Source organism: Nyctereutes procyonoides, unplaced genomic scaffold, assembly GCF_905146905.1.
Source record: "Nyctereutes procyonoides isolate TBG_1078 unplaced genomic scaffold, NYPRO_anot_genome, whole genome shotgun sequence".
In the NCBI taxonomy this organism is placed as follows: domain Eukaryota; kingdom Metazoa; phylum Chordata; class Mammalia; order Carnivora; family Canidae; genus Nyctereutes; species Nyctereutes procyonoides.
The window spans coordinates 72,627,825-72,644,939 of record NW_026575146.1 but is presented as its reverse complement, the minus strand read 5'-3'; the positions used below and the strand labels follow the sequence as shown (position 1 = coordinate 72,644,939).

The window sequence follows — 17,115 nt, the reverse complement described above, 5'->3', positions numbered from 1 at the left end:
TGGGAAATGTAGTTAATTACAGAGTCCAGCGACCTCTACGCTTAAATCCTCATTTGCCAATAATCTCTAGCATAAAAAAATATAAGCGACACGCAGCCTCAGATGTTTCTCTGTCACCTCACAATGATAGCAAAACGTGTCTTGGGTTGGTCCTCAGTATTTGAAAAAATTAGTTGCCCACAGTACCCTTGGAGGAGAGATTTCACATTTTAAAAATCTGAATTTCTGGGTTCTCTTGAAAATCCTGAAGATCTGATAACACTGAGCTGTTCTTTCACTGCGACTTCAATAGAATGGAGCTGAGTACTTTCTATCCTCCATGGATGCGACCTGCAGTTTACTTTATCCTCCTGGACCCATCAATATTTGGGGTTTCAATCCCAGACCCTGGGAAATCACCACGCTCCTTTCCCTAGCATTTATAGGCCCTCAACAGGGACACGTGGGTAGCTCAGTGGTTAAGCGTCTGCCGTTGGCTCAGGTCATGATCCTGGGATCCTGGGATGGAGTCCTGCATTGAGCTCCTATGTCTCTGCCTCTTTGTCCGTGTCTCTCATGAATAAAATCTTAAAAAAAAAAAGGCCCTCAGTGTATGGATCAATATCATTTTTGCAGGCTTCTTCCCCTTCCCCCCAACACTACCATCCTCATTTATTCAACAAATATTTACTGAGAGCCTGCTCTGGGCACCAAATCTTCAGCTAAATTTGGTCTTTCTTGGGGATCCCTGGGTGGCACAGTGGTTTGGCGCCTGCCTTTGGCCCAGGGCGTGATCCTGGAGACCCGGGATCGAGTCCCACATCGGGCTCCCGGTGCATGGAGCCTGCTTCTCCCTCTGCCTGTGTCTCTGCCTCTCTCTCTCTCTCTGTGTGATTATCATAAATAGATTAATTAATTTAAAAAATTAATTTGGTCTTTCTTATCAATGCCCATCCCTCCCACTAAACATCTTCCTGGTCCAGAACCTGAATGAGATAGCAATACTGCTAGCAAGTTCAGAAACAGAAGGATACTATGTTATCCAAATTTATTTGCTTCCTACTTTGGGTTAGCAAGTAGCAAGAGTTCACACAGCAAAAGATTCACATGAAAATGTTTCTGAATCTACTCAGGAACACAGAGGGTGAAATTTTAGTTCAGATAGGGAAAGGAACCTGTTTTCTCTGCTTTGACTACTGCTATTCCTCTGCCAGACCATCCTTGAGGGTCCTAATATGGTGTTGTCTCCTTTAGGATGCATTTCTCCCCAAAGGAGGAATGGTTGTTCTTTCAAGCTCTTGTTGTAGGTTGTCTATTCCTCTTGAAGATCCAAATCGCTTCTACTTTGACGTAGGATAATTGGTACCTACAGATGAATGAGACCTGGACCCAACCCCTGAGGAGCACCCACCTGGACACCAACTGGGAGGCAGGTCCTACAGAAACTGACAGAGACATCGAGGAATTTGTCATAGACTTTATTAAACTTCTTTTCCTTTCCCCTTACAGATCCCCAAACCATCGCCCTACTGCAGCAGGATTTTTCGGTTTTGCCTGTATGTAATAGCCCTGGTCAGAGAGAAAAAGCCTGGAGGTTACAAAGAGAACTTCAGGTCCCTCCTGGTCAACCATACTCCCTCTCTCCCCCAAAACACACTTCCCTCCAATCATCAGCCTTATTTGGTTCAGCCTGTGACATCAGGGGTATCTGGGCAGATTTCCAGGGTTCTCAGCCAGTCAGTGTTGGTACATGAATGAGGAGGAGAGAAAATTTAGGACTGGGAGTGAGGGTAAAATGTGGAAATAGAGGGAAAGACTGGAGGAGACTTTGGGGAGACATAGACACAGGGCAAGAGGCTCGAGGAGGAAAGACAGAGGAGACGGAAATGAAGAAGAGAGAAAGATGTGGTGAATTGAATTGTGTCCCCCCTCCCCATGATATATCCAAGTCCTAATCCCCAGGACCTACGAATGTTCCCTTGTTTGAAAATAGGGTCTTTGCAGATGTAATTAAGTTAAGGCAAGATGAGATCATCTGGGAGTTAGGCTGGACCCTACATTCAAAGATTGGTATGTCCTCATAGGAGAAGGAAGAGAATGATCAGAGACACAGACGCAGAGGAATATGCAATTTCGAGTTGGGAGGACAGAGATTGGAGGGAGACCATGAGCCAAGGAATGGCAAGGATGCCAGAGATCGAGGAGTGAGACAGAAATGAAGACCTAGGGATGCCTGGGTGGCTCAGTGGTTGAGCATCTGTCTTCAGCTCAGGGTGTGATCCTGGTGTCCTGGGATTTGAGTCCTGCATTGGGCTCCCCACAGGGAGCCTGCTTCTCCTTCTGCCTATGTCTCTGCCTCTCTCTGTGTGTCTCTCATGAATAAATAAATAAAATCTTTTTTTAAAAACAGGTAAAGGGGCAAAGGGAAGAGAAGAGGGGCTGGAAGGGGTGACAGGTAGGTGGTGGGGGGAAGAGTCCTTCAGAAGGGCAGAGAAGAGGGTGAGGGCCACTTCTGCCCTCAGCACCATAGGCTCAGTGCTGGGGCCCTTGGAAATGTTTTCATTTTAATCACTTTGAAAAGCAGAAGAAAATAAATTAATATAATAACGATGATGGTGAAGAAAAATATATAATAATGATGGTGAACAAAAATATGTAATAATGAATTCAGCTTGGATGACATCTTTTTTCATACTTGCACATACATGAAATACAATTTTTAAAAAATATATATAAATATTTTCTAGAGAACTAGAGAGGTGAAAGTGCTGAGGACCCAGGAAAGGCATAATGTGGTCCAGAGGTGGGAAGAAGAGGAGGTGAAAGAGAAGGAAAGATGAACAGAGACAGAGATGGGGGCGGGGAAAGGAAGAGATGTAGAGAAGGAAGGAGAAACAGAGACATAAAATGAGTGGGGAGGAGATTCCCAAAGGACACAGTGACTGATCCAGGGCAGGGACATTTTTGAGGGGCCCAATGGGTAGGCCCCAGGAAAGGGCAGGGATGACTCACGAAGCCACGATGACCCCGAAGGCAATAATAGCCAGAAACACGGAAATTATGACACCAGACTCGGGCTGATTCTGCAGGTACGCACTGTCCTCGTACTGCAGGGCCATGCGGGGCTGCCTGTCAACTGGTGGTGGTGGGGGAGACAACCCTGATTTCCAAGTCACCACCCTTCTGTGGCCTTGTACCCCACACCCACCTGCTCACCCAGCAAGTTCAGCCTCTCCCTCCTCCATACACCTGACTCTTGCCCTCTCCTGGGTTTTCACTGCATTCACCCACTCCTCAAAGTCTGTGTCCCAGCCACTGTTTTTAGGTGCTCTGTATACCTCCGTGAGCCCCCCCTAGCAAACATCTCTGCCCTTGCGACCCAGACACATCACAGTGATGGCAAAGAGCCCAGTGCTAAATGTGTCTCATTGGATAGGTGGTGGGTGGTGGGAGGAGGACATGGGGAGTTTGACTACCCATGAACATGAGCATTCTGACAATCTTGAGACAAGACATAAGTCTTAGCTTGGGGACCCTGGAGATCCTTGGGATTCCCATTCTGCATCTTCCAATCATCCTGTTCCCCCACCCCCAATTCTTTCATTCTGTTAGCAGAGCCTCTTGGCTGCCCCTTCAGAATGTATCCAGAGTCTGATCCGCTTTCTGGGCTACTGACCTGGTCCAGCTATCCAAGCTCCACGCGGAGGGTCTCTGCTTCTCCTCATCCTACAGTTAGTTCCCCGTATGGCGGCCAGAGGGCGCCTGTTAACACCTAAGCCCTCTGGAGGGCCTCCTCCTGCAGAACCTTTCCCTAAGCTCACCTTGGATAGGATAAAAGCCTAAATCTTTACCATGGCTCACCAGGCCCTGCACAATCTGGTCACCATGTGATTAGCTAGCTACTACACCCTTCTTCATTCGTTTGACTCTGTAGCCTCCGTCTTGTTGCTCAACCATGTTGGATCCTTGTACCTGCTGTTCCCTCTGTCATTCACACTATTCCTTACTCCCTCACTTCCTCTAGATCTCATACAGCACTTTAGAGAGGTCCCACCACCTGCACTCTCTAAAGTAGCACCACCGCTCCCTTTCCCCTAGGCACTTTCTATCAAACTTTTCTGTTTTCCTTATGGCACACTTGTTATCTGGAATCGATCCATATATTCATGTAATTGTCAAAGCATGGTTCTCAGCTGGGGACAATTTTGGACATTTGGAAAGGTCTGGAGACTAGAAAGGATTGTCATGACTTTGGTGGGGGGAGAACTACTGGCATGTAGTAGGGTAGAGGCTGGGGTGTCCTGCAACACCTGGGACAGCCCTTATAACAAAGAGTATCCAGTCCCAATTGTTAGTAGTGCCAAGGTTGAGAAACCCTAGTTTTTAACCCTTCGCCCCATTAAAATGGGGGCAAGATGAGGGGTGCCTGGGTGGCTCAGTTGGTTGAGTGTCCAACTCTTGATTTTGGCTCAGGTCATGATTTCAGGGTTGTGAGACTGAGCTCTGCATTGGGCTCCGCCCTTAGTGGGGAGTCTGTTCGAGATTCTCTCTCTCTTCCTCTCCCTCTGTTCCTTCCCCCTCTCTAAAATAAAATCTTCAAAAAAATATATGAGCGATGTGAGACATTTGTCTTCCATTCTGCTGATCTTCAGTTTGGGGGCACAATGGGGTACTCGAAATATCTGTTGTAGTAATCACCATACTAAAGGATCAAATGAATGAGTCCCTTCTTTTTATTTTTTATTTTTTTATTAAAGATTTATTTATTTATGATAGAGAGAGAGAGAGAGAGAGAGAGAGACAGAGGCAGAGACACAGGCAGAGGGAGAAGCAGGCTCCGAGCCCGACGCAGAACTCGATCCCGGGACTCCAGGATCGCGCCCTGGGCCAAAGGCAGGTGCGAAACCGTGGAGCCACCCAGGGATCCCCAGTCCCTTCTTTTTAAAAATATTTTATTTATTCATGAAAGACACAGCGAGAGGGGCAAAGACACAGGCAGAGGGAAGAGCAGCCCCCCTGCGGGGAGCCCTATGCAGGACTCAATCCCAAGACCCCAGATTTATGACCAGCCAAAGGTAGACGCTCAACCACTGAGCCACCCACGTGCCCCGAATCCTTTCTTTTCAACTAGTCAATGTCATAGAGGGGAAAACTGATAAGAGAAATTTTTTCTAGAGTAAAAAAAGAAATGACAAAAAAGAAACCCTACAATTGAATTGTATGAGAAGTCCTTTCAGTGGGTCCTGGTTTGAACGAATCAACTGTGAAAGATATTCTGGGGACAGTCAGGGAAGTTGCAAAAGGATTCAGAATTACCTGATATTGAAGAATTGTTGCTAGGCTTTTTGGGTGTGAGAATGGCATTGTGGTTACACAGGAAATGTCCTTATTTTTAGAGCCACACACTATTTATGGGTGAAATTTCACAATGCTCGATTTCTTTTAAAATATCATGGCAATGGGGCACCTGTATGGCTCAGTTGGCAGAGCCTATGACTCTTGATTTTGAGGTTGTGAGTTTGGGTATACAGATTACTTCAAAAAAAAATACTATGACTACAAACAAAGCAAGTGTGGAGAAATGTCCATTGTCAACATAATTTGATAGAAAGTGCTACTTTATAGAGAGTGTGATCAGAGAGTCCTCTTTGAGGAGATGAGCTTGGAGACTTTATTGAAATGAGAGGGTGAGAGGAACAGTGTGATAGAGAGGGAAAAGCTTGTGTAAAGGCCCAGCATGACTATTCAGTCTTGATGGATTCATTGTACTTCATGGGGTTCATTGTACTAGTCTCACTGCTATAAGGATATACATTTCAAAAATCTTTGGGGGTGCCTGGCTGCCTGGGTCAGTGGAACATGCAACTCGATCTTGGGGTTGTAGGTTTGAGCCCCACTTTGGGTGTAGAGATAATTTAAAAAATTTTTTAAAAACTTAAAGAAAATCTCTGAATAAATGAGTGAGTGAATGAGTGAATTCAGCCTATCCTTCTGGACTTCCCAGGTATGGTACTGGTGAAAAATAAAACACTTTTCTAGCAGCTGCCTTTCTGGAATTAGAGGCATTATAAAATTATAGAGGAGTCCTCCCATGGAACAATGAGGGGAAAGCGAATGTCAGGATGTGGATGTGACATCTGGGCCACACTATAAGCAAGTGGTAAGTGCAGGATTCAAGGTTATATGTGGGAAAACTCAAAACCCATATCTGCTGGGTCACAGCTCTCTTCTCTCATGCATCTCTGTCTTCCCCCACCCCCAGGAGCTTACCAAAACAGTACTTTCTTGGGATACACCTGGGACTGATCTTCTGGCAGTATAAACAGTCTAAGACTTTTTCTTTTAGCAAATCTGGAAAGGAGGGAAGGGAGGGATGAGGGCAGTTATCAGAAGACTGGCAAGGGGCAGGAAGGCAGTGGGGAAAGAAATGGGAGTCCCTTGGCTCTCCTGAACTTGGAGGTCCCATGTGTAGAACAAGCTGAGCAGAATGCACCAATTCACATTAAAAATAATTTCTAGGGGGGATCCCTGGGTGGCTCAGCGGTTTAGCTCCTGCCTTCTGCCCCAGGCGTGATCCTGGAGTCCCAGGTTGAGTCCCGGATCAAGTCCCACATCGGGCTCTCTGCTTGGGGCCTGCTTCTCCCTCTGCCTGTGTCTCTGCCTCTCTCTGGGTCTCTCATGAATGAATAATTAAAAACAAATCTTTTTTTTTTAATTTTTTTATTTATTTATGATAGTCACAGAGAGAGAGAGAGAGAGGCAGAGACACAGGCAGAGGGAGAAGCAGGCCCCATGCACCGGGAGCACGACGTGGGATTCGATCCCGGGTCTCCAGGATCGCGCCCTGGGCCAAAGGCAGGCGCTAAACCTCTGCGCCACCCAGGGATCCCTTAAAAACAAATCTTAAAAAAAATTTCTAGGGACACCTGGCTGGCTTAGTCAGTGGAGCGTGTGGCTCTTGATCTCAGGATTGTACATTTGAGCCCCACCTTGGGTGTAGATATTACTTAAAAATAAAATAAAAATAATGTTTAACCATTGAAGAGTTGAATTGAGTTGCAGTCATCCAGTCGACCAACATTTGTTTGTAGACATTTAATTTAACAAATGTTTGATTAAAGGTCTACAAACAGAATGTTTGCTTTTCTACATTCCTGTTTTGCAGTGCCCTGTGACATACACTGGCTAGTTGCTCGCTCATCAGCCTCCTCCTCTTCCTGCCACACAAGAGACTACATTTCCCAGGCTCCTTTGCAGTAAGTTGCAACTATGTGACCAGAGTTCTGGCTAATGGAAAGTGGGCAGAGGGTATGGCCAATTCCTGGCCAGGGCATAAAGTCCCTGTAGGAGTTTTTCTGTATTTTCTGGCCCTTCTGAAGCTAGGTTAGAACCCACAACAGAGGGGCACCTGGGTGGCTCAGTGGTTGAGCATCTGCCTTTGGCTCAGATCATGATTCCAGGGTTCTGGGATTGAGTCCCACATCAGGCTCCCCACAGGGAATCTGCTTCTCCCTCTGTGTCTCTGCCTCTGTGTGTGTGTCTCTCATGAATAATAAATAAATAAATAAAATCCTTAAAAACACACACACACAACAGAGGTGCAGTCTATATCCATGGGCTACCATTTGGAAGAAAAATTCAACCCTCAAAGGAATTTGGGTAAAAGCCAAAGAAATCTTTCTTTTGTTAAACCACTGAGATGTGGGGCTTCTTTGTTACTATAACATAGCCTATCCCATCCTGACTAACAACCCCCCCCCCAAATACTTTTTTGCAGGTTGAAATCACTTCCATTAAGCCCTCAAAAATCAGATATCCCTAGATACTACAGCTTTGGAGAGGAGGAACTGCCAGATGTTGTAGATGGTAGCGGGGATTGATTTGGGGGAGACAGGGTAAGGAGGTGCAGGAGTGTAGGAAAAGGAGGCACAGACAATAAATCCAGGACTCACGGCAAATTTTGCGATCACAGGCTGCAAGAGAAAAGAGCTGAAGTGAGTTAAGTCAGGATGGCAATTTGAGAATTGAATGGGAAGGGACTAAGGGAGGGAGAAGTGAGTCTGGAAATGAGAGCTGGGACTATTGGGGAGAGGCAAGAAGGCTGGGTCACAGGGGAGGTGAGCAAGGAGTTTGGGAGAGAAAGTGGGAGAAGGGGATGGAGATGATGGGGGAGGGGAGAGGCAGCTTGGTGGAGAGAGATGCTACACCTTTCAGTTCATATGATTTTAAAGCTTTCTTGAGTTCCTTGATCACTCTCTCCCTGAGAACTATCAGCTCTTCCAGCAGAGGCCCATCTGAGGAGAGACAGAGAGATAGAGATATCCTTGTGGGGTGGAAGGCGCCCACCAAGCCCACCCCATCTGTAGCTTTGAAGAGATGAGGAAATCCCTTTTCATTCACCAGGAGTAACCAAGAGCGGATATTCCTCAGGTCCACTGGACAAATCTGTGGCCTGGGAGGTCCTGCATCTAGCTTCTGATCCACTATGGGGCCCCAGGACAAATGACCTTCCACTGGCTTCAGTTTTCTAATCTGGAAAGTAGTAGGATGGACTTGATTACCTCTCCTTTCTTTCCCTCTGACCTGCTCTCCTCTCTTCTCTGTCTACACTCACTCCTTCACCCAGCTGATTTCATCCAGCTTCATGGCTTTATATATTCATGTAGACCTGCACTGTCCAATACGGCAGCCACTAGCCACACATGGCTATTGAGTATTAGAAATGGGCTAGTCTGAACTGAGATATGCTGTCAGTATAAAATGTATGCTGGTGTTTGAAGACATGCTATGAATAAAATAACTTAAAAAACCCTCAAGAATTTTTATGTTGCTGGCATGTCGAAATGGTCATTTAGTTAGGTATGGGGCTAAATAAAATATATTAAAGTTAATTTCACCTGCTTCTGTTTATCTTTTTGAACACGTGGCCACTAGAGAATTTAAAATTACATGTGACTCCTTGTGCCTCACAGCATATTTCCACTGGAAAGCACTGTTCTGTGTGTGCCGATTCCTCCCATGTTTATGTCCCCAGCCTCTACCGCTCACTGTGGTCCAGAAGCATAGAGCCAGATGCCCACTTAGGATCTCCACTTGGATGTCTGATGGGCATCTTACTCTCAGTAAGTCCAAAACTGAACCTTGACGGGCTCCTCCAAACCTACTCCGAAACTCCTGAGCCTTCTCCACCTTAGGAGATGAGAGGTGCCCGATTCTAAGCTGCTCAGCACAGTCCTTGGCGCTTTGACTCCTTTTCTCAGATCTCGCAAGCAGTATATCAATATGCATGTTATGTGAACGACACCGGTTTGTTCAATATCCAAAATAGTTCCAGGAATGTGATCACTTCTCATTTTCTCCCCTGCTACCACCCTGGTTCCAGCCATGATCATCTCCTGCCTGGGCCACGGTGGCAGTTTCTCGCTGACCTGCCAGGATCCCCCCTGCCCTGGCCGGATCTCTTCTCCATGGCTAGAGGGATCCTCTTAGAACCACAGCAGGTTCACCTGTGTCCCCCTTCTGCTCGGAGCCCTCCCACATGACCGAGAATAGAAGTCAAAAGTCCTCAACATGGCCTGGAAGGCTCTACTCCATCTACCCATCCTCGCCGCCTTACCTCTAGGACCTCATCTTCCACATCTCTCCCTCTCTCCACTCCAGCCTCCCTGACTTCCTTGAGGTTCTGTGAATATGCCAAACATAGGCCTATCTCAGGGATTTGCACCTGTTCTTTCTGCCTGCAGCCTTCTACCCCAGCCACCTCCTGGGGCTTCTCCCTCTCCTTCAGATCTGCTCACATGCTGACCTCTCAGTGACGTCCCTCTTGGCCACCTGACTTTATATTATACCCCCCACCCCTACTCCTAGTACTCTCTATCCCCTGGCCCCTGCGTTATTTTCTCCATAGTATTTGTTCTCATCTATATTGTGCAGTAAAGGGTTAACTCAGCAGGTCTGGGTTGTCCAAACTCTGCACATTCTGAAAAAATGTTTGGCTCCTCTAAGTCCTTGGAATATCCTGCCTGGGAAGAGTGTCTTTCTGGAGGCACCTGGCTGGTTGGTTGGTAGAGTATGTGACTCAGTCTTGGGCTTGTGAGTTTGAGCCCCATGTTGGGGATGGAGCCTACTTATAAAAAATTTTAATGTATTTCTTTTTTTTTTATTTTTTTTTAATTTTTATTTATTTATGATAGTCACAGAGAGAGAGAGAGAGAGAGAGAGAGAGAGAGAGAGGCGCAGAGACATAGGCAGAGGGAGTAGCAGGCTCCATGCACCGGGAGCCCGACGTGGGATTCGATCCTGGGTCTCCAGGATCGTGCCCCGGGCCAAAGGCAGGCGCCAAACCGCTGCGCCACCCAGGGATCCCATTATAAAAAATTTTAAAAAGAAAAAAGAGTTTCTTTTTTTTTAAGATTTATTTATTTATGATAGACATAGAGAGAGAGAGAGAGAGAGAGAGAGAGAGAGAGAGAGAGAGAGAGAGGCAGAGACAGGCAGAGGGAGAAGCAGGCTCCATGCTGGGAGCCCGTCATAGGACTCGATCCTGGGACCCCAGGATCACGCCCTGGGCCAAAGGCAGGCGTGAAACCACTGAGCCACCCAGAGATCCCCAAGAAAAAGAGTTTCATTCTTTATTGGAGCCTAGGACCATGTTAGCTAGTCTATGCTATAGTGTGATTCATGGTGGGGATTTGGGCCACATGGTAGCAGCTTGATCTCTGTAGAGGCTGGAGACCAAAACTAATCAGCCATTTGGGTTCTCTGTGCCTTCATGACCAATCCCCAAATGATGTAATAATAGTAAGTAAAATCATTGGCCTGGGATCTTCAAAAATGTCAGTGTAGGGATGCCTGGGTGGCTCAGTGGTTGAGCATCTGCCTTCAGTTCAGGGCATGATCCTGGGGTCCTGGGATCGAGTCCCACATCAGGCTTCCTGTGGGAGCCTTCTCCTGTCTCTGCCTGTGTCTGAATTATGTTATGAATAAGCATAATCTTTTAAAAAGATAACAGTGTCATAAAAGACAAACGAATGAAATGCATAGACCCAGAGCAGATCAAGGATTGGAAGAAGAATAGTGATGAAAGCCATGATTGTGTCAATTGGAGGAATTTGAGGACTGGATATCAGATAGTATGGAGTTCGCATTAAATTTCCTAGTTCCACTCACTCATTGTGCAAGAAAATACCCTTCATTGCTCTTAGGAGATCCCCCATTGAAGGAGTTAGGGTTGCAATGTCACTAACTCTTAAAGGGTACTCACACACAAACACACACACAGAACAAACCAGGCAATATACTGTGTGAACAAATGGTGAATAGGTGTTCACTGTACTATTCTTGCAACTTTTATAACCATTTGAATTTCAAAATATAAAAATCACCTTTTTAAAGGGTGAGAGCTTTATTTTTTTTTTAAAGATTTATTTCTTTATTCATGAGAGACAGAGAGAGAGAGGCAGAGACAGGAGAAGCAGGCTCCATGCAGGGAGCCTGACATGGGAATCGATCCTGGGACTCCAGGATCTTCTGCCCTGAGCAGAAGGCAGATGCTCAACCACTGAGCCACCCAGGCATCCCTAAAAGGTGAGAGCTTTAAAAATAACTGATGTTCAGGCCCAACCCATGATATTCTGATTTACTTGGCTACTGCTTGGGCTTCTGGAATATTTTAAAAGTTCTCTGGGAGATTCGAATGTGTAGCCTGAGTTGAGACCTAATGCTTTAAATCTTGTCTGTTAAGGTTCAGATAGTAAATATCTTCAGCTTTGAGGGCTAGATGGTCATTGTCCCAACAATTCATTTCTGCCTGGGAGAGCAAAAGTGCCTGTAGACAATATGTAAATGATTATCCTTCTGGGATCCCTGGGTGGCTCAGCGGTTTAGCGCCTGCCTTCGGCCCAGGGTGTGATCTTGGAGTCCTGGGATCAAGTCCTGGGATTAGGTCCCAGGATCGAGTCCCATGTTGGGCTCCCTGCATGGAGCCTGCTTCTCCCTCTGCCTGTGTCTCTGCCTCTCTCTCTCTCTCTCTTTCTGTGTCTCTCATGAATAAATAAATAAAACCTTTAAAAAATGATTATTGTTCTACTAAAACTTTTTTACAGAAACAGGGGGCTGGCAAAAGGATTTGGCCTCAGCTGTATTTTGTCAACCTCTGCTCTGGACATAGAGACCAGATGCAGCACAATAATCTTAATAGCTAGGGGCACCTGGTGGCTCAGTGGTTGAGCATATGCCTTTGGCTTAGGGTGTGATCCCGGGGTCCTGGGATCGAGTCCCACATTAGGTTCCCCACAGGGAGGCTGCTTCTCCCTCTGCCTATGTCTCTGCCTGTTTCTCAGTGTCTCTCATGAATAAATAAATAAATAAATAAATAAATAAATAAATAAAATCTTTAAGAAAATAATCTTAATAGCTACCATTTATTGGGCACTTACTGTTTGCCTGGCTTTGTTCTAAATGCACATGCACAAATTAATTTCCACTTCCCAGTCACCATGAGATGAGTGCTATTTTTCTTGTTTTACAGATGAGGACTCTGAGATATCCATAGAGCCCTCTACTGCCCTCTGCTGGGGAATGTCATAAAGCCCTCAAATGACTAACCCCTCCCCCTGGGGCCACTGGGTATAAAACCAGAAGAGACAGCCCAGGGGCGGTGGTTGGGAATATAATGTCTGAGTTAGGGACACCTGGGTGGCTCAGGGGTTAAGCGTCTGCCTTTGACTCAGGTCGTGATTCCAGGGTCCTGGGATCGAGTCCCACATCGGCCTCCCTGCAGGGAGCCTGCTTCTCCCTCTGCCTACGTCTCTGCCTCTCTCTCATGAATAAATAAAGAAAATCTTAAAAAAAAAAAAATGTCTGAGCTGCGTACTTTGGACTAGTCACCTAACTTCTCTGAGCCTCGGTCTCCTGTCTGTAAAGGGCAGATCACAGCAGTGCCTGGCATCAGGAACTGTCCTAGGCTTTTCTGAGTAAAACCCTTAGGACCCTGCCAGACACACAACTAAAAAGGCTATATGCATGCTTTGTTTTAATATCAAGGGGAGGCAGGGTGGACTCCTGGAAAGGGAGGACGAAGAAGGGTGCTGGGAAAAGCTTTCCCTCTTAGTTCCTACCTCTTAGAGAATTAACCATTAAGTGGTTTGTTTGGTTCTTGATAAAGGATGCCACAAAGTCCAGATGATCTATCCCTGGGGGTAAGAGGGGAGGAAATTCCAGTGGGTGAAGAGAGCCAGGGGATGCCCCCCATCTTCCTCCGGGGGGTCCCACCCACCCCTCTCGGGGACAGATGTCCCCAAAGCATGTCTCTCACCCCAGCCTCGGGCTACTCCCCGTGCCCCCCCCCCCGCAGTGCCAGGCACCCTCCCCTCTCCAGCACGCACCCACTTTCCCCACAAACGCGTTCAGAGCGTAGTCCCGGAAGAAAGGCCCCTCCATGCTCAGCAGCAGGGCCTGGGCGCGAACCTGCAGCGAATCCAGATGGAAGCGTTTGGGGATGAGGGCTGATCGCAGCTGACTCAGAGCCTCCAGCACCGAGTGGTCACACTGCAGGCAGCCCCGGCCTCTGTGGGCACTCAGGCCCAGCAGCAGCAGGAGGGCCAAGGCCAGAGGCATGGCAGGGCCTTTGTGACCTCACAGAGAGAAGCTGGCCGGCCCCACCCCCCACCTCCCCAAGGGCGGAGTCAGGGATGTGGTTGTGGGGGGAGGGGCACGTGTGCAAAGGCACATGTTTGCTGAGCACCTGCTATGTGCCAGGCATGATTCTAAAAGCCAGGAGGAGAGTCCAGAAAAACAGGTCTCCAGGCACCTGGGTGGCACAGCGGTTGAGCATCTGCCTTTGGCTCAGGTCCTGATCCTGGGGTCCTGGGATCCTGGGATTGAGTCCCACATGAGCTCCTGCGAGAAGCATGTTTTTCTCTCTGCCTATGTCTCTGCTTCTCTCTGTCTCTCATGAATAAATAAATAAAATCTTTTTTAAAACCCCAAAAAACAGAAGTCTCTGCCTTGTCCCCCTGGATCTTACATTCATTCAGTCAACACATATTTATTGAGCACCTACTTAGGGCCAGGTGCTGTTCCAGGAGCTAGGGCTAGAGGGCTAGAAAAACAAGCAGCCAGTGCTCTTTCAGGACTTACATTCATGAATTCAACAAATAATTTCCGAGTACCTACTATGTGCCAGGCCCTGTTCTAAGCACCCCATATAGAGCTGAGAGAAACAGTCTCTGCTCCCACAGAATTTACATTCATTTGTTCAAGAAGTAGCAGTGGGTCCGTCTAGCAAGGGTGGAAGGAAGTGTGTCTGTGAGAAATGTAAAACCCAGTAAACAGGCTAGTAAATAAGAATGATAACCTGTAGTAAGCCCTGGGGAGAAAATAATTGATTTGGGGGACACCTGGGTAGCTCAGTGGTTGAGTGTCCATGCCTTTGGCTCAGGTTGTGATCCTCAGGTCTTGGGATGAGTCCCACATCAGGCGGTCTCTTCCCCCCTCTCTCTCTGTGTCTTTCAGGAATAAATAAAATATTTAAAAAATAAGCAATTTGAGATGCTAGAGTTCCTTGGGGGGCTAGTCCCCCAGTGTCAGTGGTTTTTTTGTTGGGTTCCCTGCTCTAGTCCAATTCCTGGCATCTATTAGGTGCTCCTTAGATACTTATTGAATTCCATGAATCCACAGGGGAATTGCTTTTTCCTAGGATATTTTTATTTTGAAAATCCTCAAAGCTGGAGAAAAGTTGTGGGAATGGTAAATGTGTGAAGGTGCCATGTTAACACTCTGCATTCATTGTATTTCCCCCTCCATATGTATAAGACATTATATAGAGATTAATTATATGTTAATTTCTACGGGCAGACTGAGTGGCTCAATTGGTTGGTCAGGTGTCTAACTCTTGATCTCAGCCTAGGTCTTTTTTTTTTTAAGATTTTATTTATTTATTCATGAGACACACACGCACACACACAGAGGCAGAGACATAGGCAAAGGGAGAAGCAGGCTCCATGCAGGGAGCCCGATGTGGGACTCAATCCCGGGACTCTGGGATCACTCCCTGAGCCGAAGGCAGACGCTTAACCGCTGAGCCACCCAGGCGTCCCATCTCAGCCTAGGTCTTTTTATTTTTATTTTTATTTATTTATGATAGTCACATCATAGCGAGGGGGGGGGCAGAGACATAGGCAGAGGGAGAAGCAGGCTCCATGCACCGGGAGCCCGACGTGGGATTCGATCCCGAGTCTCCAGGATCGCGCCCTGGGCCAAAGGCAGGCGCCAAACCGCTGCGCCACCCAGGGATCCCTCAGCCTAGGTCTTGATCTCAGGGTCACGAGTTCAAGTCCCACGTTGGGCTCCACACTGGGTGTGGAGCCTGCTTAAAAAAAAAAGTTAATTTCTATTAAAAATGGGCAAAGGGCTTGAACAGGCATTTCTCCAAAGAAGATATAAGAATGGCCAATAAGTGCATGAAAAGATGCATAACGTCACTTAGCAACAGGGAAATGCAAATCAAAACCATAAGGAGATACCACCCGACACTCGTTAGCATTGGCTACTTATCAGAAAAATGGAAAAGAAGAAGTGTTGGCGAGGATGTGGAGAAATTGGAACCCTTGTGCACTGTTTGTGGGGATATAGATGGGGACAGTCACTATGGAAAATAGGATGGAGCTTCCTCACATGATGGAGAAATCCTTCTGGGTGTAAACCCCAAAGAACTGAAAGCAGAACTCAGAGACGTTCATACATTCATGTTCACAGCAGCATTATCAGCAAAATCCATAAGGTGGAAGCACTTGGGACACTCTAAGCACTTGGGAAGCATCCAAGTGTCATCGACTAATGAATGGATAAACAGAATGTGGGATATGCTTACAATGGGATACTATTTGGCCTCAAAAAGGAAGGAAATTCTGACACATGCTACAACATGGATGAGACTTGAGGTCCTTAGGCTAAGTGGAATAAGCCAGTCACCAAAAGATACATATTGTGTGATTCCACTTATTGGAGGCATCTAGAGTATCTAGAGTAGTGAAATTAACACTCAGGACATTTAACATTGGTTTGATCGGTTCAACCCAACTCAGACTTTCCCAAATCCCTCCTAAGTCTTCCACTTCAACGTCACCTCCTTTGGGAAGTTCTCCCAGATTACGGCCTGTAAAGGATATCTTCATCTGTTATTCTCTAGGGATCAGCACACTTTCTGTCAAAGCCAGGTGGCAAGTATTTTAGGCTTCATTGGTCATTGTTCTCTTGCTAATGCTGAATGAAAGCAGCAACAGGCATTATGGAAACAAATGGTGTGGCTGTGTTCCAATAAAACTTTATTTATGGACACTGAAATGTAAATTTCACATAATTTTCATGTTACAAAAATATTCTTCTTTTGACTCTTTTCCAACCATTTAGAAATGTAAAAACGGTAATTAGCTTTGAAGCCATGGTTTGCCACTAACTCATTCTCCTGCTGGTGTCTGTCACAGCAACAATTATAATTGGTAATAATTTTTTAAGATTTTATTTATTTATTTATTTATTTATTTATTTATTTATTTATTTATGAGAGAGAGAGAGAAAGAGAGCAAGCCCACAGGCAGAGGGAGAGGGAGAGAGAAGCCGACTTCCCACTGAGCAGTGAGCCCAACATGGGACTCGATCTCAGGACCCTGGGATCATGATCTGAGTGGAAGGCAGACCCTTAACCTACTAAGCCACCCAGGTGCCCCACAACTGATAATTTTTTTTGTTTTTCTCCCATATCATCGTATAAACCCCTTCAAGCCAGGAACTATGTGTACTTTGTTCACTATTATGTCCTAGTGCCTTGGAAGGAACCAGGTATATGATAGATGTTTAATAAATATTTGTTGAGGGATGCCTGCATGGCTCAGTGGTTAAGTGTCTGCCTCTGGCTCAGGTCGTGGTCCCAGGGTCTTGGGATCGAGTCCCCCATCGGACTTCTTGCGTGGAGCCTGCTTCTCCTCCCACTGTTTATGTCTCTCATGAATGAATGAATGTTGAGTGAAAGAAAAATGAAAAAAGTCAGTTTCCTTTCTGAGCCTCAATTTTCACCTCTGTAAAATGGGAGTAATCATATACCTGCCTCATGCCAAGGGCGAAATGGTGTAAACCAAT

At 46.4% G+C, this 17,115-nt stretch overlaps 1 protein-coding gene across 2 annotated transcripts in view; it reads right to left on the bottom strand.

The window, feature by feature from the left end:
• The window catches only part of IZUMO2 (IZUMO family member 2), a 33,130-nt gene extending 19,534 nt beyond the window's left edge, over positions 1 to 13,596 (bottom strand). Inside the window, exons 1-7 of one of the 2 annotated variants that reach the window (XM_055310773.1) lie at positions 13,365 to 13,596; positions 13,098 to 13,172; positions 8,187 to 8,273; positions 7,932 to 7,952; positions 6,250 to 6,330; positions 2,992 to 3,115; positions 1,506 to 1,548 (exon numbers count right to left, since the gene is read on the bottom strand). In XM_055310773.1, the coding sequence (XP_055166748.1) occupies positions 1,506 to 1,548; positions 2,992 to 3,115; positions 6,250 to 6,330; positions 7,932 to 7,952; positions 8,187 to 8,273; positions 13,098 to 13,172; positions 13,365 to 13,596 (663 nt within the window). Of the gene's footprint in view, positions 1 to 1,505; positions 1,549 to 2,991; positions 3,116 to 6,249; positions 6,331 to 7,931; positions 7,953 to 8,186; positions 8,274 to 13,097; positions 13,173 to 13,364 lie in introns of those variants that run through there. The other variant, XM_055310767.1, reaches the window with a different exon arrangement.
• Positions 13,597 to 17,115: the final 3,519 nt, after the last annotated feature.